The sequence below is a fragment of the Pteronotus mesoamericanus genome, unplaced genomic scaffold (genome assembly GCF_021234165.1).
Source record: "Pteronotus mesoamericanus isolate MK-2021 breed Mesoamerican mustached bat unplaced genomic scaffold, CSHL_Meso_final contig_411, whole genome shotgun sequence".
Taxonomy (NCBI): Eukaryota; Metazoa; Chordata; class Mammalia; order Chiroptera; family Mormoopidae; genus Pteronotus; species Pteronotus mesoamericanus.
Window position 1 is genome coordinate 413,703 of NW_026555154.1, and position 27,517 is coordinate 441,219.

The 27,517-nt window shown below is 40.9% G+C and overlaps 1 protein-coding gene across 2 annotated transcripts; it reads left to right on the plus strand.

Annotated features, from left to right (window-relative positions):
• Positions 1–11,850: 11,850 nt before the first annotated feature.
• On the plus strand, positions 11,851–25,971 carry GP2 (glycoprotein 2). Of its 2 annotated transcripts, XM_054577214.1 has the most exons (10): positions 11,851–11,959; positions 15,245–15,685; positions 17,234–17,344; positions 19,393–19,604; positions 20,074–20,222; positions 21,393–21,638; positions 22,495–22,657; positions 23,529–23,613; positions 24,848–24,892; positions 25,870–25,971. In XM_054577214.1, the coding sequence occupies exons 1-10, from the start codon at positions 11,866–11,868 to the stop codon at positions 25,926–25,928; spliced, it is 1,605 nt and encodes a 534-aa protein (XP_054433189.1). In that variant the 5' UTR covers positions 11,851–11,865; the 3' UTR covers positions 25,929–25,971. The 2 variants fall into 2 exon arrangements, with proteins under 2 accessions (XP_054433189.1, XP_054433188.1); XM_054577213.1 differs by lacking the exon at positions 15,245–15,685 and having other exon boundaries at positions 11,866–11,959.
• Positions 25,972–27,517: the final 1,546 nt, after the last annotated feature.

The following is a 27,517-nucleotide window of genomic DNA, read 5'->3' on the forward strand; positions in this document are numbered from 1 at the left end:
TGTCAGGGCAGGCAGAATGAAGGAAATAAGATGAGAGCAGAATTGAAAGACATAGATACTACAAAAACAATTCAAAGGATCAATAAATTTAAGACCTAGTTCTTTGAAAAGATAAACAAAGTTGAATAAACCTTTCACCAGGATCATCAAGGAAAAAGTAGAGAGGAGGAGACTCAACATGGCGGAGGAGTGAGTGGAAGTCACACTGACTTACTCTCAGGGACAACCTGGAATTACAACTAAATTGTGGAAAAAACACCTGGAAAGAGCAACTAAACAACAGTGAGAGAGGAGCCTTTTAACCTTGGACAGAAGAATCAGTGTTAGCACAACCTAACTGGTAAGGAGTGTGGGAGAGACTCAAGAAGGTGGGCGGGGGACCCATAGGCAGCAACACCAGAAGGATATTGAAACAGCCAGTTGGATCCCCCTGAGAAGAGTGGGGTCTAAACCATAAGCGGAGATCTCCAGCCTACAGAACCAGAGCCCAAAAAGAACACAGATAACAGCCTATTGCAAAAGCAGCAGGGGTGTTCTCTGCCAGAGAAAGGCAGCTGGAGACACTAATAGCAGTTTAAAGGGCCAACACATAAATTTTTATTTGCAGCCACTTACCCTGGGCTCGGCAAAGGCAGGGGCAGAGGGGGCTAGAGATGCCTGGGGAGAGATGGGTAAGGGAGGCATTTGGGAGAGAACTGAGAGAGTAGCTGATAGGATCTCAGTGCTGACTCATCCCCCAGATGCCATCAACCACTTATCTCAGGCCAACCACTCCCCTGAGGAGCAACAGCAGGAGAGGACCCAATAGCCCTGCCCACAGGAGATTCTTCCTAGGCCCGGTAGTGCTAAAACATGAGTGCTGAGTATAGAGTGGCAGTCACAGATAGTAGACCCCTGGCTAAAGGGGGCGCAGAGTGGTCCAGAGACACTTAAGGAGAGACTGGAGACAGAGGCTTTGGGTAGAAAACAGAGAAAGTACACAGCAGGACCCTGGTGCTGACTCCTCCCCCACGCAGCAGCAGCCATCTGGCTCAGGCAGACCACTTTCCTGAGTGGCCGCAGCATGAGAGGACCCAATAACCCTGCATCCAAGAGGGCCTCTGTCCCGCTCTACGGTGTCTCTAAGCTGGGCTGCTGAGTGCAGAATGACTAGATTAACAGCTGAAGAAGAAAGCCACAGAGAGTAGATTTCTGGAAGTCTCAAACAGGTTGCCTAAGGTCAGACAGGGTCAACATCTGAAATCATCAGAGGCAGATACAGAAAGAAAAAAAAAGTGGTCTCCTACCATATTAGTTCACATGACAAAGTCAGGAAATCAAGACAGATCAATTTAAGAAGCAGAAGCAAACAAGAAGAGCCTCACAAATAATGGGAAGACAAAGAAACACCCTCCAGTCCAAGAGAAAGGAGTAATCCCCAGAAGGAGAAATAATGAAATAGAGGCAAGTAAACTATCAGATATTGAGTTCAAAACAATGGTTAAAGGAAGCTCAATGAGTTCAGGGAGCTAAGAGAGAATTGGAAAAATCTATAGAAAAACTGTGAGGAATTTACTGCAAACTATTTCAGCATAAAAAAAAGACATAGAAACTATCAATAAGAGACAAGAGGAAATGAAGAATACAATTTCTGAATTGAAGAACACAGTAGAAGGAATCATAAGCAGGCTCGATGAAGCACAAGATCGAAGCACTGATCTGGAGGACAAGCTAGAAAAAACCTCCCACAAAGAGAAAGAAAATGAAAAAAAGACTCCTAAAGAATGAAGAGGCATTCAGGGAAGTGCAAGACAAGCTGAAATGTAATAGTATCTGTATAATAGGGATACCAGAAAGAGAAGAGGAGCAAGGGATAGAGAACCTGTTTGAAAAATAATAACCGAAAACATCCCTAATTGGAGAAGAGAAAAAATCACACAAGTCCAGGAAGCACAGAGGGTCCCACTTAAGAGGAACCCAATGAGACCCACTCCAAGACACATCATCATTAAAATGGCAAATATCAAAGACAAACAGAGAATCCTAAAGACAGCAATGGGGAAATACATGGCTAGCAGGTAGACTTCTCCACAAAAACACTACAGCCAGAAGGAAATGGCAAGAAATATTCTAAGTAATGAAAAGCAAAGGCCTGCATCCAACACTACTTTACCCAACAAGGCTCTCAATTAAAATGGCAGAAGAAATATGGAGTTTCCCAGACAAAAGAAGGCTAAAAGTATACACCTACACCAAACCAGCACTGCAAAATATACTAAAGGGACTGCTTTAAAAGATGAAGAGAGAGTTTATGAATACCCAGTTCCTTTCACAGTCAGCAATTCTTGATATTACCAATATTTTTAATACTTATCTGATTGTAACAATGATGTGTTATTTTAGTTGTTACTTTATTATTTGTTGAAACTAAACATGTTTTTGAAGATTTCTTGCCTATTTTTATTCTTTTTTTAAAAAGCTTTAAATGATTGTTTGGTATTTTCATCCATTTTTTATTAAATCCTTGTAGAATTTTTTCCCCTGAAAAACCCCAGAAAACTATTAACCCTTTATAGATGTGTTGCAAATACTTTCCTATTCTATTACTTGTCCTTTAACTTTTTTTACATGAATATTAACGTATAGTCTTAAATGTTTAATGTACTCATATTATCAGTATTTTACTTAATAGCTTCCATGAATATGTTAGTTCACAGTAAGAAAAATATTATTTTGTATTTTCTTCTAAAACTCCTTAGATTTTACATATTGATTTTTAACTCACTTGAATATTTTGTGTATAATATGTGAAATAGGGCTCTCTATCTTTTTTTATATCAAGTAATAGTGGTCCATGCACCTTATTTGTTTAATAAACCTTACTTTCCCCATTGATGAAATATCAGTTTAATCATATATTACATTGTTAGACAGATATATACATTTGTTTCTGGAATGCTCATTTTATTTCATTGATCTACTTGATTGTTTCTCTGCTGATGTCATGATTGCTGAGATTTTATAATGGATTTAAATGTTTTAATATTTTATAATGGATCTTGACATTTAGACAGATAGATACATAAAATCAATCTGCATTTTGAAAAAAAGAAAGAAAGAAAGAAAGAAGGATCCTACCTTTTGTGATAATGTGAGTGGAACTGGAGAGTATTATACTAAGTGAAATGAGCCAGTTGGTGAAAGACAAATGCCATATGATCTCACTTAAAAGTGGAATCTATTCAACAAAATAAACTAACAAACAAAATAAACGACAGGCATGGAAACATGGAGCAGACTGAAAGTGACCAGAGGGGATGGGGAAGGAGGGCGATGGTGGAAAGAAGGAGAAGGGACTAAACAAAGAACATGTATAAATGACCCATGTACATAGACAACAGAGTGGGAATTGACTGCGGGCGTGGGGGGCGGGGTGGAAGAGAGCAAGGGAAAAAATTGAGACAACTGTAACAGAATAAATATGATTTTAGAATAACATTTTTTAAAAAGAAACCTTCACTTAGGAATAAAAATTTTTTTTAAAAAAAGAAGAAAGGTGAGAGGCTCCAAATAAATAAAATCAGAAATGAAAGAGAAGGAACAACTGATACCACAGAAATACAAAGATTGTAAGAAATTATTATGAACAATTACACGCCAAGAAATTAGACAATCTGGGTGAAAAGGATAAATTTCTAGAAACATACAATCTTCCAAAACCAAGTCAGGAAGAGGCAGAAAATCTGCATAGACCAATAACAACTAACAAAATTAAATCATTAATTTAAAAAAAAGAAAAGAAAAAAAGAAACTATGAACACAGAAAAGATCTGGTACAGATGGCTTCACAGGTGAATTTTACCAAACATTAAATGGAGAACTAACTTCTTTCCTCCTCAAATTTTTCCCCAAAGTGCCAGAAGAGGGAAAACTCTCAAACACTTTTTATGAGGCCAGCATAATCCTAATTCCAAAACCAGGTAAAGACACAACAGAGAAAGTTACAAGCCAATATCCCTGATGAATATAGATACTAAAATTCTCAACAAATACTATTAAACTAAATCCAACAATTCATTAAAGTATTATATGCCATGATCAAGTAGGATTTACTCCAAGGGTGCAAGTATGGCACAATATTTGCATATCAATAAATGTGATACAACACATAGACAAAATGAAAGACAAAAATTACATGATAATATCAATAGATGCAGAAAAAGCATTTGATAAAATCCAGCAACCATTTATGATAAAAAAAACACTGAGCAAAGTGGGAATTGAGGAAGAATACCTCAGCCTAATAAAGGCTATGTACTAGAAACCTACTCCCAACGTCATATTCAATGGGCAAATACTAAAAATGTTTCCCTTACAATCAGGAATAAGAGAAGGGTGTCTACATAGTACTGGAAGTCCTGGCCACAGCGATCAGACAAGAAGAAAGAATAGGCATCCAAATTGGAAAGGAGGAAAAAAACTGTCATTATTTGCAGACCACATGATAGTGTACATAGAAAACTTTACAAACTCCACCAAAAAACTCTGCAACATAATATGTGAATTTCACAACATATCAGGATACAAAGTCAATATTCAGAAGTTGATGACATTTTTATACACCAACAATAAACTCTGGGAAAGAGAAACTAAGAAAAAATCCCTTTTACTATAACAGCAAAAAATAAAAAAATAAATTACTTAAGAATAAATTTAACCAAGAAGGTAAAAGAACTGTACTCAGAAAACTATAGAATACTGAAGGAAGAATTGAGGAAGATAAAAATATATGGGAGCATATACCTTGTTCTTGGTTTGGAAGAATTAAGATCATTAAAATAGCTATACTACCTAAATCACTCTATAGATTCAATGCAATTCTTTTAAAAATACCAAGGGCACATTTCATAGTTTAGAACAAATACTTCAAAAAACTTATATGGAACCATAAATGACCCTGAACAGCTGCAGTAATTTTAAAAAAGAAGAACAAAGTAGGAGGAATCACAGAACCTAATATCAAACTATAATACAAGGCCACTGTAACCATAACAGTCTGGTACTAGCAGAAGAACAGACACTGACATCAATGGAACAGAATAAAAAGCCCAGAAATAAACCCATGTCTTTATAGTCAATTAATATTTGACAAAGGAGGCAGAAACACACAATGGAATAAAAATAGCCTTTTTAATAAGTGGTATTCAGAAAACTGGACTGGTATATGCAAAAAAAAAAAATGATGAAACTAGACCACCAACTTACACCATACACTAAAATAAACTCAAGATAGATAAAAGACTTAAACATAAGTCATAATACCATAAAAGCCCTAGTGGAAAAAATAGGCAGTAATATTTCAGATATCCCATGTAGCAATTTTTGTTGATATATCTCCTAGGTCAAGGGAAGTAAAGGAACAAATAAACAAATGGGACTACATCAAATTGAGAAGCTTCTGCATGGCTAAAGAAACCAACATTAAAATGAAAATGGAACTGACTGTATGGGAGAACATATTTGTCAATGATACACTAGACAAGGGTTTAATCTCCAAAATATAGGAAGAACTCATACAACTCAACACCAGGATGAAAAAATAACCCAGTTAACAAATGAGCAAAGGACCTGAATAGACATTTCTCCAAGCAGGACTTACAGAGGGTCCATAGATTTATGAAAAACTGCTCAACATCGCTAGCCATCGGAGAATTTACAAAATTAAATAAAAAATTTGTTTACATGAATTTTAATGTAAATTGAAACTACAATGAGATGTCACTTCACAACTCTCCTAATTGCTATAATTAAAAAATCAACAAACAACAAGTGCTGGCAAGGATGTGGAGAAAAGGGAACTCTAGTGCACTATTGGTTGGAATGAAGACTGGTGCAGCCACTGTGTAAAACAGTATTTAATTTCCTCAAAAAAATTAATAATGGAAATGTCTTTTGACCCAACTATTCCACAGCTGGAAATACAGCCTAAGAATCCCAAAACACCAATTCAAAAGAAATTATGCACTCCTATGTTCATAGCAGCATTATTTACAATAACTAAGTGCTGGAAACAGCCAAAATGAATTGTGGTACACTTACACAATGAAATACTATGCAGCAGAAAGGAAGAAGGAACTCCTGTCCTTGGCAACAGCATGGATGGAACTGGATATCATTTTGCTAAGAGAAATAAGCCAAGTGGTGAAAGACAAATAACATATGATCTCACTTATAAGTGGAAACTAATCAACAACAGAAAAAAAGCCAACAAAATATAACCAGAGACATTGAAATAAAGAACAAATTGACAGTAACCAGAGGGGATGGGGGAGGATGGGGGAAAGAATCGGAAAGGGCAATCAAAGAAACTCAAAGAGGAGTCATGGGCGCAGACAATGGGGGGGCATTGACTGTGGGAGTTGGGGGAGCACGGTAGGGCTTAACAATGGGGAAATGGTGGGGCAACTGTAACTGAACAACAATAAATAAATAAATAAATAAATAACCATGGTACATTTACATAAGAGAATACTATGCAGCAGAAAGAGAAAGAATTTCTATTCTTTGTGACAGTATGGATGGAACTGAACATTGTTATGCTAAGTGAAATAAATTGGTGAAAGTTATATAACAATGACTTCATTTATAACAAGAGCCTAATGAATAAAATAAATTAATGAGCAAAACAGAACCAGAGACATGGAAACAAGGAATCAACTGACAGCTGCTGGAAGAAATGGGGGTGGAAGGCCTGGTGAAAATAAGAGGAAGGGGATTAGTCAAAGAACATGTATGAATGACCCATGGTCATGGACAATGGTGTGGGCATGGACTGTGGGTGTGTGTGGTGGTGCTGGACAGAGGAGGGTAAAGTGGGGAAAATTGGGACAACTGTAATAGAATAAAGAATAAAAAATGGGCAGAAGACCTGAATAGACACATTTCCCAAGAAGACATACAAATTGCCAAGATATATATGAAAAAATGTTCAACTTCACTAGCTATTAGAGAAATTCAAATCAAAACTACAATGAGATAAAAACCTCATACTTGTTAAAATGGCTATTAACAAGACAGCCATTAATACTTGTTAATGGTGATAACAAGTATTGGAGAGGTTGTGGAGAAAAAGAAACTCTTATTCACTGCTGGTGGGCATGTAAACTGGTACAACCACTATGGAAAACAGTCTGGTGGTTCCTCAAAAATTTAAGAATGGCGGTATCTTATGACCCAGGAATCCCTCTTCTGGGTATCTACCCCAAAAACGTCAAACCATTTATTCACAAAGATATATGAACCCTTATGTTCATTGCAGCATTATTAACAGTGGCCAAGACTTGGTGACAAAGTGCCCTTTGATAGAGGATTGGATAAAGATGTGGTACATATATTCTATGGAATACCACTGAGCCATAAGAAAAGATGAAACACTACCATTTGCAACAACATAGATGAACATTCAGATTATGCTAAATGAAATTAGTAAGTCATATAAAGCCAAGAATTGTGTGATTTCACTCATATGTGGGATATACATTGAAACTCATAGACACAGACAACAGTATGGTGGTTCCCAGAGGGAGTGAGAGGAATACAGGAGTAAAGGGGGTTATTTGGTAATGGAAAATGATTGGACTTTGAGTGGTGGGCACACAATACATGAGTAGAGATCATGTATCATAGAAATCTACAGTTGAAACCCATATGATCCTATCAACCAATGTCACCTCAATAAATTTAATTTAAAAAATAGATGATGTAATGAAGAGGGAGAGATTTATGGGAAACTGATGTGTTCATGTTTCGACCATCTGAGTTCAAAGTGCCTCCAGCTTCTCAACCCAAGCAAAGAGATCAAGCAGGCAACTGAGTAAGTTGCCCTGGAGTTCAAGGGAGTTCAGGAATGAGCTTACAGATTTGGAACTCACTAGCCTGTGGATGGTACCAAAAACAATGAGATAACTGACACCTCTGAGGAAGAGTGTGTAGAGTGATAAGAAAAATGACACCTACTATTATTCTCAAGGACAGCTGGAGGAAGAGGATAAGGATAAGGATAAAAGGATAAGGATAGAGTAGGTGTATGAAAATAGGTAGAGTAAAATGAGAGACAAATATCTTTGAAAAAATTAATTAATTTAAAAAAATAAAAAATTTGTCAAATATTCTAAAAAAGAAAAAGAAAAATCATGGTACAGGGGAATCAAGGAAATTCAGAGCACCAGAGGAAGCAGCAAAAACAATCCAGTAACTAGGTGCCAGAAAAAAGTGTCCAGTTGACTTGCCTATGAGGTGACATTTGCGGGCAGTTTCAACTTAATGGTTCAGATTGAAATTGAGATGTCGGAAGCATGATTGAGTAACCTACTTTGAAAAGGAAGAAGATCACCTCATCAGAAATTGAAGGAGGAAGTGGAGGATAGAGGTCACTATGTGTATATTTATAGGGGAAGGAGACAAAGTTAAGTAAAGCTGGGTGGTGGCCTACTTTTTCTTGAAGGGGTCCTGGATGCCTTCTGATAAGAAAGAAGCAGGAGAGTGAGTGGATAGTGATGGATAGACTGTTTAAAAGAATGGAGAAGGTTGAGAGCTTTCGTTTAGGAAAGGAGGGTAAGCTCTTGGACAAAAAGAATGGACTAGTTGGCTATTTTGTGGGCTCAGATGAACTTCAGAATCCTGCATTTGTGGTTGTTATAAGTATTACATTTAGGGTATTTTTCTCCAAATGTGCTAGAAGTAGTGAAGGTGGCTTATATCACCTTTTTCCAGATTGAGGTTTTGGCAGAATGTGTTACCCATGCCAGGGTCCCTGTGCTCCCCTTCTTCAGTAGCTTTGGCTCTTTAAAGCATCCTAGAGTAACACAGAAGCAGCAGTGGCTCTTTGTTCTGCAAAACCATCAGCTCCATGATATCTACCATGCTATGAAAGCCTGGTCCAAGCCTGGAGTTTAAAAGTCCCAGATGCACAGCCTCCTCTGTTTCATACCTTCCAATATCTAGGGCAGCTCACATATTGACAGAGATTAGAGGGGAGGCTCTTCTGATGCTTATTTTGTCTAGGGCCTTATTTTGTCTATACTTTGCATTCCATGATTCACTGTCACCAAGTTGCCTTTCCTGGGCTCCTCAACATTGAATATCTGAAGTTGGGTAGAATCTATGGGCCAAAACTAAGAAGAACCTATCCCCACTTTTTTCTTTTTTATTTATCCTCTTGCCCTCGCTGGCTCCACGCTGAGTGGCACCCAGCCAGAAGCAGAAATGTTCTAAGGTGATTAGCTGAGAACACAAGGAACAATTGGAAATCCATTGTGTAAACAAGTGCCTGTTTGATTTCTGTCCACTTCCCTTTGGATATTAAGCTTCCTTTTGATTAGTGTTTGGTTTCTGCTTTATCGGTTGATGGTGGGAATTAAATGTAAGACGGGACTCAGCAGTGCCCAATGTGTTCAGCATTCAGGACATACAGTCATTCTTCCTTATCCATGGTTTTTCTCTCTAAGGTTTCAGTTACTTAGGGCTAACTGCAGTCCAAAAATATTAAATGGAAAATTACAGAAATATGCAATTCATAAGTTTTGCACCATTCTCAGCAATGCAATGAAATCTCATGTCATCCTGCTTTGGTCTACCTGGGACATGAATCATCTCTTTGTCCAGCATCTCCACACTGTATATCTTACCCAACTATTAGTCACTTAGTAGACACCTCAGTTTTCAAATCAATTTCACAGTGTCATAGCGCTTGTGTTCAAGTAACCCTTATTTTACTTAATAATAGACCCAAAACACAAGAGTAGTGATACTGGTAATTTGGACATGCCAGAGAAAAGCCGTAAAGTGCTTCCTGCATATAAAAGGGTGAAAATTCTTGACTTAATAAGGGAAGAAAAAACTGTATGATGTTCATATTTATGGTAACAATGAATCTTTTATCCATGAAATTGTGAAGAAGGAAAAAGAAATTTGTGCTAGTTTTGCTGTTACACCTCAAGTGGAAAAAGTTATGGCCACAGTGCTTGATAAATGCTTAGTTAAGGTAGAAAAAACACTAAATTTGTAACAAGAAGACATGACATCATTGTAGTTCAGTAATCTCCTTCTGTCATATCATCAGAAAATCAACAGCAGGTTAATGCTATGTCACAATGCTCACGTCATTCACTCACTTCATCTCATCAGTAGACATTGTGTCATTTCACATCTTCACAAGGTTGAGTGCCATGCTATACGTTATTTTGCATGTATGTGTGTATGTGAGAGCACATTCAAATAATTTTATTAAGTGTATTCTATTTTATTAGTTGTTTTTAATATATTACTGTGCATAATTCATAAATTATACTGTCATATGTATGTGTATATAGGAAATATATAGTATATATAAAGTTTGGTACTCTCCATGGTTTCAGACATCCACTGGGGGTCTTGAAATGTATCCCCTGCAGACAAGTGGGAATTACTATGTTACTCTTACCGATAAGGAAGTAGGTGCATGAAGTTGAAGCTTCTGGAACTGTTTATACTAGGGGAGGTGACTGGCAAAGGGACTTTCTTTCATCATCCTTTGTAGTAAAGCACTTATCTTACCTACAGCCAACAGCCCGGGATTAACTCCAGGCATCCCTCAGCACCAATGGTGGAGAGCCACGTGGGTGGGACACTTCAATAAAAGGATGGTCCACGGCAGGCTTCCATTTCCATGGCTGGCCAAAGGAGCAGAAATAGCCTGTGTTCTCGTCCCAAGGTAAGTCCTGCTTCAAACCCCACCAGGCTTTCTCCAGATCCTGGGACTCTCCCCAGACCCTGAACCCACTGAATTTGTTGGGGTCATTTGTTTCTGGAAATTTGCAGAACCCAGCAATGAGTTTGGACCCCGGCCTTTGTCCAGTGCTCCAGATATCACTGTTACTAGTCCTGGGTGCTCTCACAACATTTTCATGACATCCTTTCCAGAAGTAAGTCACTATCTTTAATTGTGGCCTTCCAGAGGCTGTAAGAAGCCACCAAGGATTTGTCCATTTGAGGAAAGGATTTTCCAAAAGCGAAAGCGTTATTAAATTGAGTGTTGGTAGGCTTTTTACAGCAATTTGTTTCTGCCCATCCCCCTATTTATTTATACATTTATTTCTCAAACCTTTATTGAATACCCCTTATATATCAGGCACTGTGCTAGGAACAAGTGATGGGCCCAGTCTGACGGGTACCACCTTCACAGAAATCTACACTTCAGAGGACATATCAGGAGGCATTAAGCACAGTGCCTGTCGTACAGAATTAAGATCAGCCATTACCTTTGTCTGTAGGTATTCACAGCACCACAACCATCCACTCCATCTAATTTCCAAAGGTCTTCACCTCTACCAGATTATGAACCAACCTGAGACCTTTAAGGACAGTCTGCAGTGCTGGATGGCTCTAGGTTTACCTTGACTTTTCTTGCCATCCACCTAATGGCAAGCCTTCTTTTTCTATTACCCCATCTCCTCTCTGCAAGTCATACCTGGTTTTGAACAAGACAGTCCTTCATGAGGGAGACCACCTGTCTGCTTCGGTGACCTTAAGAAAACAGTACTTCAATTGCTGCCCAGTACTTGCACATAGGAGGGGCTCAGTAAATATTTCTGTGATTAATGTTCTCTGAGTCTCAGTTTCTTCATCTATAAAATGGAAGCAATAATTGTGCCTTCTTTGGAGGGTGGTTCAAAACCTTACTTGAGCTAAAGTATGCAAGGGACTTAGGACAAGTTATGATATTGCACTGATGTGAGTTCCCTCATTACCCTCACACCCAGAGTAATGATTTCTGTTACCGTGACCCATATTTGGGTCTTTCCCTTCCCCTAGCTGCATGGAGAGTCTGCATGCCACTAAGTTACCTGCATGTCTCAGCTGATAAAGAGGATGGTGGGCTCTTATGTCCTGTGGCTGGTCTTGGCCTCCTGCATTCTGACCCTGGCTTCTACAGAGAGGCAAGGTGAGTGCTCATCTGACATCTCAGATGCCCTTCACTACCTGGGGAATGAACAGGGAAATACAGAGAAGACAGTTTTGGGTCAGCGAGAGCAGCAGGAGATTTCAAAGCTAGAAGTCAAGGAGAATGAGAGAAGCCAGAATCAAGTAATTAATCCTTCAAAGAGCCAAATCAGGAATTCTTCCAGCAAGGGGAGTGGGAGCTAGTTAAAATAACTTCCCATGTCCAGATATGAGGAGATCAGAGAGCCTGGATTTATGAGGACATGCATCACATGATCACTCTGTGTCCTAATTTTGACGTGACTTCTTCCTCTGGACCCGTTTGCATATCTGTAAAATGAGAAGTCTACATTTAGTGATCTCCTGTGGTTCTTAAAGATCCATGGGTTGTGCTTCTCAAATGTTAATAGAAAGACTATTAGGGTCAGGACTAGGGTGAAACCTGTGGAGGAGGCTGGGGGAGAGGAGATAGAGAAACTTAGCTCATAGCCTCCCTTGGGGAAATCTAGTGTGTGCAGGAAATAATGCAAGAAAACAAGTTCAGAGACTCCTTTCCTTGAAATAAGCACATACATAAGCAAGGCTTGAAAATCTCTTTGTAAAATTTTCTCTACTGTGTATCGTAAGCATATGATCCTGCGTACATACTGATCTCATCGTTTGAGCACTCATATTATTCAACAAATCAAGGCTAAGGAAGGGAACTAGCTTAAACATTAACTAGGACCCAGGTGCTATACTTGGAATTTTATACCTGTAATCTCATTTAATCCTCTAACAAACTTTTAGGGCTTTATTTCTCCAAATGGGGCATACATATCCCAAGATGACTGTGGGGGTTCATGACAAACTCTTAAAGAATTTTTTGGCAGCTCTATATTTCTCAAATGTATTGAACAAATATAACTAGTACATCATATCTATGGCGTTGCAGATATTATTTCTTGGGAAGAAATGAATTTATAAGGAAAATCATTGAAAGAAACACATGAAGTAAAGAATAAGACAGGCAAGACAGAGGTGTGACAAACATTATGATTCCAGGTGGCTAGGAATAGATGAAATTTGGGAACTACTAGCTCACAGGTGTTGTTTTACAAATAAGTCTCAGGGAAATTTAACCACCTGCCAAGGTCATCCAGCCAGCAGGTATGGAGCTGGATTTAAACCCAGACTGAGCAGTCTGTGGTCCCCTATCCTTCATTCTGTCTCTTCACACATCACAGTACCTGAACCTGGTAAAAACCATTAGGTCAATAAACAGAAATGGTCTTGTTAGATCAGTGGTTCTCAACTGGGGTTAATTTTTCCCTTCAGGGCACATTTGGCCATGTCTGGAGACAATACAGAAAGGAGAGTACTACTGGCATCTAGTGAGAAGAGCTCAGGGATGCTACTAAACACCCTGCAGTGTAGAGGATGGTCCCACAACATGCAATTGTTTAGTCCAAAACATCAATAATGTGAGGCTGAGAAACCTTGTGGTAGATCTATATATAACTGCTGATAATGGAAAAATCTCTGTGATATATTAAGGAAAAAATGCAAGTGGGGAAAAAAGCTGTGCATTAAACCCCCTTTTTTAAAAAAAAGCAAAACTGTATTTTAAACATATGCATACAATAGACCTGAAGACTCTACAACAAATTTATAGTTACTTCTGAAGATGGAATGAGATTATGAAAATTTTTATTTCTATCTCATTTACTTCAATGGCATTTGAGTTTTTTCCAATGAGTTTGTGTTACATTTATAATGAGAAAAACAAATATTGGTCTCACAGGACCACAGTGTGTGATTGAATAGGGGAGCACTGCATAACTTCAGGGTAGGGCTGTTGCCAGTGGAAATAAGGCTTTTGTACAGGATTGGGAGGAAAGCATCCCAAGGACCCATACTCAGGAGACTGTGCTATGGCAAATTATATTTGAGTGGAAGTAGAAGCACACCCCTGGGTTTGCAATGACCCAATACCCTTTGTCCCACCATGGAAAACCAGGGCCAGAAATAGAGTCAATGTCCAGAGATTCTGTGCCATATTAAAGTTCAGTTCAGTCCAGCATCCAACATGTGTTCCCTGCTTCAATCTGTTGCTGTTCTGAGATATTCTGGTTCCTACCTGGAGCCTGCATATGCAATCCACTTGGCAACTGGCTATGCATTGACTAAGGACACATGGGTATGGAGAGGGGACATGTGAGTGTATGGGGTGAGTGCAGGTTACTGAGTGACAGAGAGAAAGAGAGACAGAAGGAGAGAGAGTTCCTTTGTTCCCCTAGGATTATGTTAGCTGGCATTTGGCATGGATCAGGTGCTTTTCCAAATGACCAATCAAATTCCCAAGATCTTGCAGGCTTCGGATGCATCAACATCCCCTAGCTAGATTGACAGTCTTCTATGGTTCAGTACCTCCCCATGCACCTCCTCAACAATCTGGTACCAGAGTTGGGTAGAGAAAAATGTTAATCTCCTTGGTAGAGTAATGTTATGATACCCTAAGTGTGAAGCTGTAGCTTCCTGGTGAAGCAAACAGGCTGATGCTCCCCAATTTTTTAAGTTAAATGTCTAATTCCCTTTGCTCCCATTTTCTTAAAATAATTAGCTAACTACCTATGGTAACAAAGTTGATTGGTCATTTGGAAAAGCACCTGGTCTGTACCGAACCCAAGTTAATATAATCCCAGGGTAACAAAGAAGTTGGTTTTCTCTTTCCCTCACCCCCTCCATCTCTCTCTCCCACTTAGTAATGCACTCTCTTGTACATTCAATCATTCTCTTTTACCTGGGAGCATGTGACTATGTGGGGCCTAGCAGCTACCAAGGCCCATGGCAGACTGCACTAGTAACAAAAGTACTAAGTTTTAATATAAAGCAGAAACTCTGGACCCTGGCTTTTTTTTTTTTTTTTGACCTCGATGAGAACATGATTGGACTCTTTCCATGGGGGGACAGACAGAAATAAAGAATTAGAAACTTAGGAGTCTGTTTCCACTTGGCCATACCATAATCTCTCATAAATGGGTCCTTGGAATGTTGTCCTCATGATCTCTTGGAAATGCCGCCAAGTTCAATGTGCAGAGTGGAGATCTGATGTTCTTAATGCTTATAAAATACTACAATACGGCCTCATTATTATTCTGACCTCAAGGTGTTGAAGGCTTATGTTTAATTAATGGTTATGTGACTCTTAAGTGTTCTTAGCACATCTAGAACAGAGTGTGTCTAAGGATAAATATCCTGTAGGCTCTGGGGTTGCTCAGTAAACCCAAATGCTATTGCTTTCCAGGTTACAGAAACACCACCAACATCAGTTCCTATGGGCTGGATTTGGAGTGCGGCACTCCTGAGGCTCCAGAGCCCCCATTCTGTTTGGACTCCTGCCAGAATTATACCCAACTGGATGATCCCTCTCGAAGCACAGAGAATACAGAAGGAGTCCGGAATTGTGACAGGGACCTGCAGGGCTGGTTCCGCTTTGTGGGAGGAGGAGGAATAAGAATGCCGGAGACCTGTGTTCCAGTACACAGATGCCAGACTGACGCTCCCATGTGGCTTAATGGGACCCACCCAACCCTTAGGGAGGGCACTGTCACCCGCACTGCTTGTGCCCAGTGGTCAGGCAACTGCTGCTACTGGAACACTAAGATTCAGGTGAAGGCCTGCCCGGGTGGGTACCACGTGTACAGGTTGGAGGGCAGCCCTGCATGTAACCTGAGATACTGCACAGGTGAGTGACATAGCCTTGGAGGCAGTGGTGGGGCAGGAGAAGTGGAGCAGGTAAGGAGGAAACTAAGAAGAACAGCCTCAACCCAGTTCTTGCTAGTTAATGCTCAGCCAGAAAATCACCCAAGTGTTACCAGCTCTTCCAACATCTCAAAACCAGAAATTCAGTTTCCAGGGTGAGATCACCTGAAAAATACATGTTTCCTCTGATGTCCAAAAGTGGAGTGTTCCTATGAAATCTTTCATAAGCCAAATGAGGTAAAGCAAAGAAGCAATCACCATTAATTTATATGGAAAAATTTTGGAGCATTTCCAGACCCTGAAGATAACCTACCAAATCATACCAAATACACATAATTACATCCAGTTTTATGCTAAGCACAACACACTTACAAGCTCTCAGGCTTTTCAGATACCTTATTTCATATGTTGCTAATGGATCTACAAAATAAATGGAGGTGAAATACAGATGCTCACAGACACAGTTCAAAGCAACAGTGGCTTGGTGCTGAGATGTTGAGTGTGGTTCCTCAGAAAGAAGTTTGGTGGGGCCACTCTTGCTGCTTGGGGTGTGCACTGCTTCTGTAATGGCTGCTGCAAAGCAAACACTGGCTGCTGTTTTTGATTTTCACTTTTGTGAAAGAAATTGGATTTCTTTCTATAAGCAAAAACAGGCACTGATAAAATATCTCATATAAGTGAAAAAAGTGGCTGCTGGCATATATCCATGTGTGCTGTATAGTGTTAAGAACTCCGGCTTGTTTGGGTATAGGTTTCTTTTTTAAAAAAGATTTTTTTTTAATTTATTTTTAGAGAAAGGGAAGGGAGGGAGAGAGGAAGAGAAACATCAATGTGTGGTTGCCTCTTGTGTGCCCCCTACTGGGGACCTGGCCTGCAACCCAGGCATGTGCCTTTGACTGGGAATCAAACCAGCGACTTTTTGATTTGCAGGCTGACATTCAATCTACTGAGCCACATCAGTCAGAGCCTGTAGATTTCATTTGGACAATTTAATTTTCTTCTTTGAGCTCCAGTTTTCTGATCTGGAAAAAAAATGTGTAATGGCCAAAATAACTAATGCATAGTGCTTATAATGTTCTTGCTCCTATACTAAGTACTTTAGACTAGTTACTCATTTAACCCATTCATCAACATATAAGATAAATTATTATATAATCACCCCAGATGACAGGTCTGGGGCACAGAGAGATTAGGCAGTTCTCCCAACATCACATGGCTAGCACTTGAACCTAGCACTCTACTCTCATGCTACCTTGTGTCATACAGTTACCATGACAATTGAATGAGCTAACACATGGAATGTACTCTGATCAGTGCCTGTCATGTTGTAAGCATTAAGATGGCCGCTTCAGGATTTTCACTTCACTGGACAGAATCAGGAAATTAAAGGTTGAAGCTTGACCCTTTCATTAAGAATTGCACAATCTCGGGCAAGACTTCTGAGCCCTGGTAGATTGACAAGATTGGCCTTGAGCATTGCAGGTCCTCCCTGCTTTGCATCCTGATCTTCTTCTCCATACCTTACAACCAGACCCCTCCACTGTGGAGAACAGGTGTGAGAAGACCTGCCGCCCAGAGGAGCAGTGCATCTTTCTCAATGGAACCTGGAGCTGTTCCTGCAAGAAGGACCTCAATACCTCTGGTGAGCAATTCAGCGGCCAGGCCAGTGGGGACCGTGGTGGGTGGGAACTGATCTGAACATGTACAGAAGGAAGGAGAGAGCTTCAGAGGGTCAGGACAAGGTCAAGAATCAGTGGGGATGGAATTAAGGTTAGGGAATGTGAGTTCTCAGAACCAGTGGGTTAGCAAGAGGTCAGGGATGCAACAAATTTTCAGGTCTCAGGAAGCAGCTCTGGCATGGGCAGGCTTGACCCATGAGGGACAAAGGCACTGAGGAGAGGAACTCTGCAAGTATGGGAGCTGTGTGCAAATATCTACAGAATCTACATGTGAGGGACAAGGGCAGACTCCTGTGCCAGGCCTGGATTTGCCACAAAGTAGCTCTGGGGCCTGAGACAAGTAATCTACCCTCTCTTAATGTCCCCATCTATAAATGAGGGATAAGATATTAATAAAAATACTCATTATAAAGAGCTACTGTGAAAATTAAATGAGAGTAGTACAAATGGGCAGGCTCTGGAGGTGATGAGTTTCTTATCCTAGGAGGTAATCAAACAGCAGCAGATGACCCCTGGGAAGGGATGGTATAGGTAAGCCCTAATCTCTCTTAGGAATCTAATGAGGGCCTGTGACTCTTGCCCTTGGCACAAGCATCCCTTCTTCTGAGCAAACTCCCACAACCTATGGAAAAGAGACTGTCTTTTCCACAGAGGGACAAGAATAAGCAAAACACTCTTGGAAAACTGGTCTGGAGTGTGGATGGGATGGTGCTTGTGTGCCTGGAAGGAGTTGCATGGGGTAAGGGACAGGAACAGGGAGGGAACTGTCCTGTTCGCCATGGAGACATTGGGTGGATGAGACCCCTGAGGGTCAGGGTGGTTTCCTGGGGTTTGGGCATCACAGAATCAGATGCTAGGCTTTGCAGACATCCTCCATGTACCTGGATAGGTTTCAAGGGTATTCTTGGCAGGTCCTTTGTCTGACTGGGTGAACAAGTGGCCCCTTGTGTCTATCCGTGGCTATTCAGTGGATTTCCATCTCTACCAGACACAATCCCTTCATGATCTAGCTTTGGCTTGCTTCTTCATCTTCCACAGTTCCCCCTCCCATTCTAAGTTCCTGTACTTCTGAACACTGTGCCTCTATAAATACATCATCCTATCTCCCATGGCCACACTTTGCCTCGGCTGTTCCCTTAAACTTCACTTCCTTTATTCACCCCCAAGACTGTTACCCCTATTAGGCTCCAGCTGTCTATACATCCTTCTATGAATGAACTGACAGACTTAGATAACTTTTCTTATGCATTTCCTCTGCATCTAGAACTTACACCTATTAACTTTCATCATACTGCATCATAATAAGAGGTTGGCATGTTGGTTTTACAGAAGACCAACAAATCCTCGTGGACTGGGTCCATGTTTTCTTTATATTTGTGTTAAGTGTGACCAGCACATGGGGAAGCTCATTAGTAAATAAATGTTGAATTAATGAATTCATTAATATAATTAAAAATGTATTTCTCTTAATTTACTATCTCTCCCTTATCAGGCTGTAACTATATCAGGGTTCGAATTTTGTTAGTTTTGATAATGATTTCATACCTTTGCCTAGAACAGTACCTGACAGCTAGTAGAGTCTCAAGAAGTATTTGTTGAATAAATGTTGGATGAATGAACAAATGAGTGAAGGAGTGAATGAATGAATGAATGCAATGGCTCTGAACCAGATCAGATGTGCTGGCTTCACAAGGCCAGGAAGTGGGATTAGTGTGTATCTAGCTTTGATTCTAGCCTGGAAGATGGGACAGTTATGATCATCCAGAGACTCTAATCCCTGAGGGAGACTGGACATGGAAGCCCGCACCAAATGTGCACGTAAGATGCTTAACAATCTCAGACCAGGACCTTCTTTGCCAACCTTGCCTACTGCAAGCCCAGGCATGAACCCCACCTGGTTCCAAGCTCCTTCTAGTCTATGTAATCTCCTGGTAGGCATGGAAGCTTTTCCAAATGCAGGGAAGATGGATTGTGCCTGCTCCTTCCACACCCCATCTTCTTGACTTTTCAGATATCCACAGTTTGCAGCCTCTACTGGACTGTGGGGCCACGGAGATCAAGGTTTCACTGGACAGGTGCAGGCTGGAAGGCCTGGGTTTTGGAGATGAAGTCAGGGCCTACTTGCGGGACCAGAAGTGCAACAGCATCATGCAAAGAGAGGAGAGGAACTTGATTTCTGTGACCAGCCCTACTCAGGCTAATGTCTGTGGGAATATTCTGGAGGTGAGCAGCATTCACACCCCTGCTGCCAGAGATCGGAAGCTGGGTTTCTGAGGACCATCTCAATAGCTGTAAGACATTTAGCAAGTCTCTCTGGGTCTCTAGGGGTATGTGAAATTATACATATTGGCCCATGTAAAGAGCTTAAGCTTAGAGCAGATCTGATGCTTGAGCTGGACAAATGCAATAATTGTCCTTATTTTAATTTGGGTTAATATGGAAGGAATTCACAGAGGAGTAAGTATGGTGGTTCCTAACTTGCCCAGGCAGTAATATTTTGATCTGGGAAATTCACCCCCTTTCCCACAGTGTCAGTGCCACTGGGGGAGGAGGCCCACTTATTATCCTGAGATCAGAAAGCAGGGCAGCAGCATGATTGAAAGCCCTGACTGTGGAATCAGGCAGACCTGAGTTCCAGACACACTTACACATGTCAACATAAATATACATGTGGTATTGTTTTTAACCAAAGAAAAATGAAACCCATGCCATCTACAAAAACACTCTCTCCTTGGTCAACGAGTTCATCATCAGAGACACCAAACTCAACATCAACTTCCAGTGTACCTACCTGCTGGACATGAGAGTCAGTCTCCAAACTGCCCTGCAGCCCATTGTAAGGTATGACACTGACCCTTGTTCTTTTACCCATAGCCCTGACATTAGCCACACTCATTTCATGAGCAGCTTATGATGTCTGTCCACAGGGTGTTATCTACCTCCTTCAGGAGCTTCCACTTTTCCAATTGTTCGTTGTATAAAATTTGTTGATTGTATATTAATGTCCAATGCAATAGGCAGACATAGAATATTTTGTGGATATTAAAGAATATTTTGAAGCAATGTAGCAACATGAAATAGCAATAATTAAATATACTAAGAATAAAAACATATGACCATTTTATTTATTTTGAGGAAGAAAATCATTAAACGATTACATCAATAATTACATGTGAGATAAAAACAATGTAGGAGAAACATGAGGTGCTGTGGGTTTAGGAAGCAAAGGTCCCTGATTTAATTGTAGGGGATAAGGGGGAGGTGGGAGAAGAAAAGCTTCCCTGGAGATGTAGGATTTAAAGTGGATCAGCTTTGATTAGATAAACATTTATCAGAAATAGAACCAAATAGAAATTTGTGTATGATTCCATGCAGGGAGGGTTTTTTTCTACTACCCCTCCCCCAATCACCGTGCCAGGAAGGGGGCCCTGTTGAATGTTCCTCAACACTGTTAGACTTGCCAGGGGACTTTATGAGGGTGTCAGAAATCCAGGCTTCCCTTCCCATCATCCATTGCTCCATGGCTTCCAGAATGGCAGGATTAGAAGGATCACACATTTTCTAGTTTCATGGTTCTTAGACTGTATAGTGTTGGGTTCCAAGATTTATAAAAAATAAAAATTAAAGCCATTAATCTTGGCAAAATTGACATATTACTGAAAATTGTGGGGTGGAGGGAAGAGGTATGCTGTTAAAAATTGTGACTCCATAGAGCTTGTCCTAAGCCATAGTCTGCAGATGAGAAAACAGAGGTGTGCACTTGGAGTGAAGATGTGTGTGATCTGTGAGACAGGGAAGCCTGGTGGAATCCCTGGAGACAGGCACATCTGTTTGTCAAGTGTAGTGCCTAGAAGATAGTAAATGCTGACTTAAATGAATGATTAACTAGTGTCTTTAATGATCAACGTGTACTTTCACTTTCACAGCCTTACACATAAGTGAGGCTTGATTTATCTTGTTCTCATACATCAAAGCCTGATGGTTCTAGTCTTGTGGTTTTCCTTCTCTCAGTTCCATGAATATCAGTGTGGCTGGGGAGGGAGAATTTACTGTGAGGATGGCCCTCTTCCAAGACCAGAACTATACATTGCCTTACGAAGGGGCCACAGCTTTGCTTTCTGTTGAATCCATGCTCTATGTGGGTGCCATCTTGGAGAGAGGAGACACCTCCCGGTTTAACCTGCTGTTGAGGAACTGCTATGCCACACCCACTAAAGACAAGACTGACCCTGTGAAACATTTCATCATCAGAAACAGGTATTGAACATCTGTGGGGTCATCTTTTTGGGGAAAAATTATCACCACATTCCTGCCTGGCAGTTGTGTAAGTTGGCTTATCTCTTTCGGAAAATAATTTGATGTTACATTTTATGACCATACCCTTTGACCAAGTAATATCACTCCTGAAATTGTAGCCTAAAGCATTAATGTAAAGTTAGTGGTCAAGGTAAAGAAATGTCAATTATTTTTTCATTTCTGTATTTTTTTTTTACAACATTGGCAATAGGTTCATTGTTCAAAATGGCAACTCTGTTAAGTAATGACAGACTTATACAAATGTTAACGCTGACTCATCAACTTGGAAACAGTATTACTGACTAATGTTAACTGGAAAAAGCAAAAGGAAATGCAAGTCTGTAGATCATTATTCAAACCATGGAATTATGCTGGCTAATATTTATCACTGAGTTTGTCTATGTGCCAAGCACTGTATTAAACGGGATTCTTGGATTATATCACTAAAGGTTCACATGAATCCTAGGAAGTACATATTCCTTTTTCTACAGATAAGGCGAGTAGAGCTCAGAAAGATTGAGTGATCTGCTCATGATCAATTACCTGGAAAGTGGATTGGGCTGAAATTTGAAACCAGTCTGTCTCATTCTGGTGACTATGCTCCAAAACACTTAAACCATATGGGCTTATGAATAACATTTTGGAGAACACCTAGAGGAATAAAAGTCAATGTTGTCAGGATAAAGGGAAGCTGGAGAGCTCTGTAATCCTCTCTGATGTTGTTTTTATACTAGACACAGATAAAAGATGAAGTCAAGTGACTCAGGCTCCCTGAGTTGTTCTAGAAATTTGACCCTTCCCTCTGTCACCCTCACAGCTGCCCAAATCAACATGACTCCACTATCTATGTGGAGGAGAATGGGGTGTCCTCTGAAGGCCGGTTCTCAGTTCAGATGTTCATGTTTGCTGGAAATTATGACCTAGTTTTCCTGCACTGTGAGATTCATCTCTGTGATTTCCTCAATGAACAGTGTCAGCCAGTGAGTATCTTTCTGGACTTTACTATTCAGAGTCTGACATGGGGTCTGGTACATGGTGAATGGAAAGAAGAAATGGAGAAAGAGGGGAAGAGAAAAGAAAGTTGGATAGATGAAGAAATGGATGGGTAAATGAATGGGAGGAGGGAAGGAGAAAAGGAAAGAAAGATGAATGGATGGATATTAAGCCTTCAAAAAGCCCATGTCTAAGTGATTATTGTGTCCCTAGCTGAAGAACCCTGTCCACCAGGTTTCCTTGCCATAAGACATATTTTAGATTATTATAATAATAGGTTTTTTTTGTGCTTACTCTGTGTCAAGTGCTATACTAGAACTTTCATGTGCTGTGTCTTATTTAATTCTCACAAAAACCTTTTAAGTAGATTCTTTTATTGACCCCATTGTATAGATGAGGAAACAAACTTAGAGAAGTGTCCTGCCCAAAACAAGAGTATTAGCGCTACAGAGTATCATAGCTACAAATTATCAGAGCGAGGGCATGTCCCAGCTGTGACTCGAGTGCTCGTGGCCTTAACCCCTTTTTGACACTTCCTGCTCATAGTTGGCATTTATTGAGTGTTTACTATGTGTTTGCATGTAGCAAACATACCTCATTTTAACCTTCCCTACCAGGAAGGTACTATTTAATAATAGTAGAGAGGTGAGGTCATTTGTCCTATATTAGTAAGTTAAGAGAGAGTGAAGATGCAATTTTTACCCAGGTTTGTTGCACATGACAGTAAGAATACTCTATATTGTGATAACCGCAGCATCAGAATTATGACTATATAACTCTGGGCCTCATTCTTTGGCCAGAACTGACTAGAAATCATCCTTTATATTTTGATGTCATGAGAACTCTCCATCCTCACAGTTTTGCTCAAGAAGCCAACTCCGAAGTGAAGCAGTGGTAATCAACCCAGACCTGGTACTAGATTTGGGACCCATCACTAGGAAAGGTAAGTGGCTAAGTCCTGGTGGTAAACCCAGTACTCAAGTGCTGACAGTTAACCACAGATACCCAGAGTCACCAGCCTAACAATGTAGAGCTTTTTCTGTCTACTCAGTGAAGCCTCAGCCAATGAATATATCTCTCCATGAGTTACTCTGGGTAATGATAACAGCATGTTCCATTTGAGCTGGGCCTCCTTTGTGCTAGAGACCAGGCTAAGCACTCATTATCCATTGACTCTCTTAATCTTTATCAGAGTACATCCATTTTATAGGTGAGAAATCAAAGCTAAGAGAGGTTAAGTGACTCATCCAAGATACCCAGCTTGTGAGTGACTGGAGTTAGGATTGAATCCAGCTTGTTCTATTCCAAAGCATGTTTCATTTTCCTTATCTCCCCTGCCAAATCCCCATAACTCAGTCCCTTAGTGGTGAAGTCTTACTCCTAACCCAAATTTGTTTTCTGGTGAATGACTGTTTCTCAAAATCCAGTTACAGTACTCTGGGGCATGATATACAGAAAGCTTTCAAACTGCTCCTCAAATTTTCATCCATCCTGCACATGAGTTAGTGGTACTGTATTGATTTTTATTCTCACTGGAATGGATTCTCACTTGACTGGGAGTCAAGAAACCCAAAAGAATAAAGGCATTTTTTTTTGTCCTAAATAAATTGGGATACAGTGTTGTTTTAGTAGTAGTAATAACACAACAACACTTTGTGGCTGGCATTGTGCAAAACACATTTACATGCATTATCACATGGAATGCTCACAACAGCATAAGGAACCACAGCATATTATGACTTCCATTCTCCAGATGAGTTACTGATGTTGTCTTGCAAAGAAGGCTCTGCCCTCAGTTGTTCTGTTTCTTTACTGAGTCCTCAACTAGAAGTCTCATGTGGTATCACAGGGTAGCTAGGGGGTTAGGAACTTCTCTTTTGGAATCAAACAGCCTGGTTTTCAAATCCCAGCTCTGCTACTCACTAGCAAGGATAACTTGGCAATTCTCTTGACATCATTAAATATTAGCCTTTCCATCAGTCAAATGGGTATGAGAATACCCTAAGGTGGATTAATTTTCCAATGCATGATATGTGTTTAGATAGGTACCTGCCAAATACTAGATGTCTTCACAATGTGGTGGCCAGGTCCAGGAGAACTCAGAGCAACTATGGCCATAGTGCCGCAGATACTGGAGTATGACTGAGGAAATCCACACCTTCTGTTTTTGTTGCCAGGCGCCCTGTCTCTTGGTGTCACGAACAGAACCCCCAGCATTTCAGGTACCTCACTTTCTCCTGTCTTTCCCAACCCCCTCCTAATGCTCTCTCTTTCCTCTTCTAAATTTGATGCACACCCATTGAGCCCCTTTGGTAGGCAGACCCTGTGCTGGAAACTGTGGACACTAAAATGAATCCGTTTTAAAACTAGCTCTGGAAAAGCCTACATCTAGCAGGGGAGATAATCATGTAGCAAAAATATTTATTGAATGCTTACTCTGTGCCAGGCATTGTTCTAGGCACTGGAGATATAACGATGAACAACGGTGTTCAGGTACCTGCCCTCAGTGTGGGAAACAGACAATAAAAAAGTAACAAGCTACTTTAGCAAGAAAAGAGGGTGATGTGATAAAAAGTCACTGGTATGGGTAATAATGTCTTATTTTAGGTAGAAGTTTATTTCTCTCAGACACAAATAAAGTCCAGAGGTGAGCAATCCAGTGCAACTAGGGCAATACCACAAAGTCATCAAGAATGGGCTTCCTCCAGTTCCCCCTCTACCATCTCAGGTCTCACCTTCATGGTCCAATGAGTTCCGTCATCATGTCTAGGCAGCAGGATACAGGGAATGTGGAATAAGTCACTGAACATTATGAAACATTTTTGGTGAGTGAGAGCATAGAGAATCATGTAGGAGGTTGTAAGGACCAGACCTAGAAATGGCATTTATGATTTCTACCCACATCCCACTGGCCAGAATCAGTTACAGGGTGCCACCCACCTGCAAAGGAGGCTGGGAAAGTTCCTTCCAGTATGCCCAGGGGATCATGAGGAAGTGTTTGGTTAATAGATAGCTTTGCCCCAAGCACATGACCCTTTGCCACCTCCCAGGGGTTGTAACCCAGACCAGGTATTAAGGACACTCTGCCTTTGTCATCCTTGTTCAGCAAAGGGCAAGGGCAGTGGGGGGAGGGGACAGCCCACTTTGGCTGCTGAATTCCAAAGCCCAACACATGACAGTCATCTTCCTTGTATTTCAGAGTTCCTGGTGACCTTTCCTGTGCTCCTCCTCTCTGTCCTTCTGGCTGGCTTGTTCTGAGCTCAGCTAGGGAGCTGGTCCTTTGGCAATGGCTTCCAGTCACCTTTCAGCTCTGTTGGACTTCTCTCCAAATCCATAGATGTCTTTGTGTCAACAGACTCAAGACTGGTCCAGGTTTGGGGAAAGGAAGAGCTTCCCCTTGGTTGACAATCTCAGTGCCTTTGTATTTCTCTTTTTCTCATAGTTGGGGCTCTGATGGCTTAACCTGGGCTGACTTTCTCATTCTTTAGCAGTTTCGTGAATGCAAATTTGCTAGGTCCTCTGTGGCTTCAGCCTTTACCGAAAGTGTATCATGCCTTTGTAACTACAGGGGAGAGGGGCCATGTTACTGGGGAAAAGGGGATTTGGATGAACTCCTTAAAGAGGTGCACCTCCCTTGGCTCCGCCTCCTGTTTTTACTGCTGGTGATTTGAACATACTGACTCTTGCTTCATCCGTATTCTCTGATATATTTTCATCTTGGGTTCAACAATCGCCATGGGAAGTTGTTCTGAATGGACCACTTTGGGAGATCAAGCTCCAGGAAAGACTGATCCCCATTGTTCACCTGTTCCCTACTACACTGCAGACCTGCTTTGATGTGTCTAGAATTACACAAACTCCTACCCTGGGATCTGGATGCTGAAGGAACTGCTTGATTTGGGTGCAGAGACACTGCCACCCCAGCTGTAAATAGGAATTCTTTTCCCTTAAAGGACTAAGCTGGGAGTCCCAGAAAAGAATAATGCATCAGTTCTATGGGGGATATAGCAACAAAGCCCAAGAGATGGGGGAAGCTACTTTCTAAAAACCTTTAATGAGCCCTCACAAAGCCTTCACAAAGCATCTCATGGCCTCAGGGAAAATGGCCAGATCAAGGCCAGGCCAAGCTGGGGGTCAGGGTGAGGGAGGAGACTTTCCAACACGTAGCTTTGTTCAGAGATGGTGTGGTTTTAAGAAAGAGAAGCCTACTTTAATGAACTCAGACAAAAAGTACATTGATTACAAAGATACAGAAACAAGAAGCCCGAGGACAGAAGGTAAACCAGGCTGCACAGGCAAACTGTAGGAACCCCGGCTTGTCTGTCTTTCCATCTGCCACTCTTCCTAAAACCACAGAGCCTTCATGTCTGCTTATCTTTGTGTGTCTCCTTCATTCCCCCCTCTCTCTGAAACGAGCTTTTCCTATTTATTTATCATCCCTTGATTAAATATGGGCATTGCAGGTTCACTCTGATTCCTAATTCAGGGCTCATAGAGACTGCCTGGCATCTTGGTATCCCATATCCAAACTGCACCAGAGTCTGATTTCCCTGCTTGTGTCTAAATGTTCTCCCTGGTCCAGTTGTCTTAGGCCAGGTGCATGAGCTCATTTCACATGAACATAGCTGATGGGTCTGACCTGAGGTCAGGCAACCTAAAAGGCTATGTTAGTGGCTACTTTAAGATGGAGAAATTTCTGGAAAGAATTGCCTCCTGTTTCCCTGTAAGTCAGAGAGAGTTAGAGGATTCAGAGCTACTAAATTCCAAGGGAGGAAGTGCACTAGGAAGGGACCTGAAAGAAATGTTGGGGAAGGTCCCTTCTCTGAGTCTTGGGGGCTGGGCTAGCA

Excerpts from the sequence above, each read along its gene's own strand:
- GP2 (XM_054577214.1), top strand. The coding sequence starts at position 11,866 with ATGTCTCAGCTGATAAAGAGGATGGTGGGCTCTTATGTCCTGTGGCTG. Across the intron at positions 19,605-20,073 it reads TCTGTGGGAATATTCTGGAG|AAAAATGAAACCCATGCCAT; the intron begins GTGAGCAGCATT and ends TTTTAACCAAAG. Across the intron at positions 21,639-22,494 it reads CATTTCATCATCAGAAACAG|CTGCCCAAATCAACATGACT; the intron begins GTATTGAACATC and ends TCACCCTCACAG.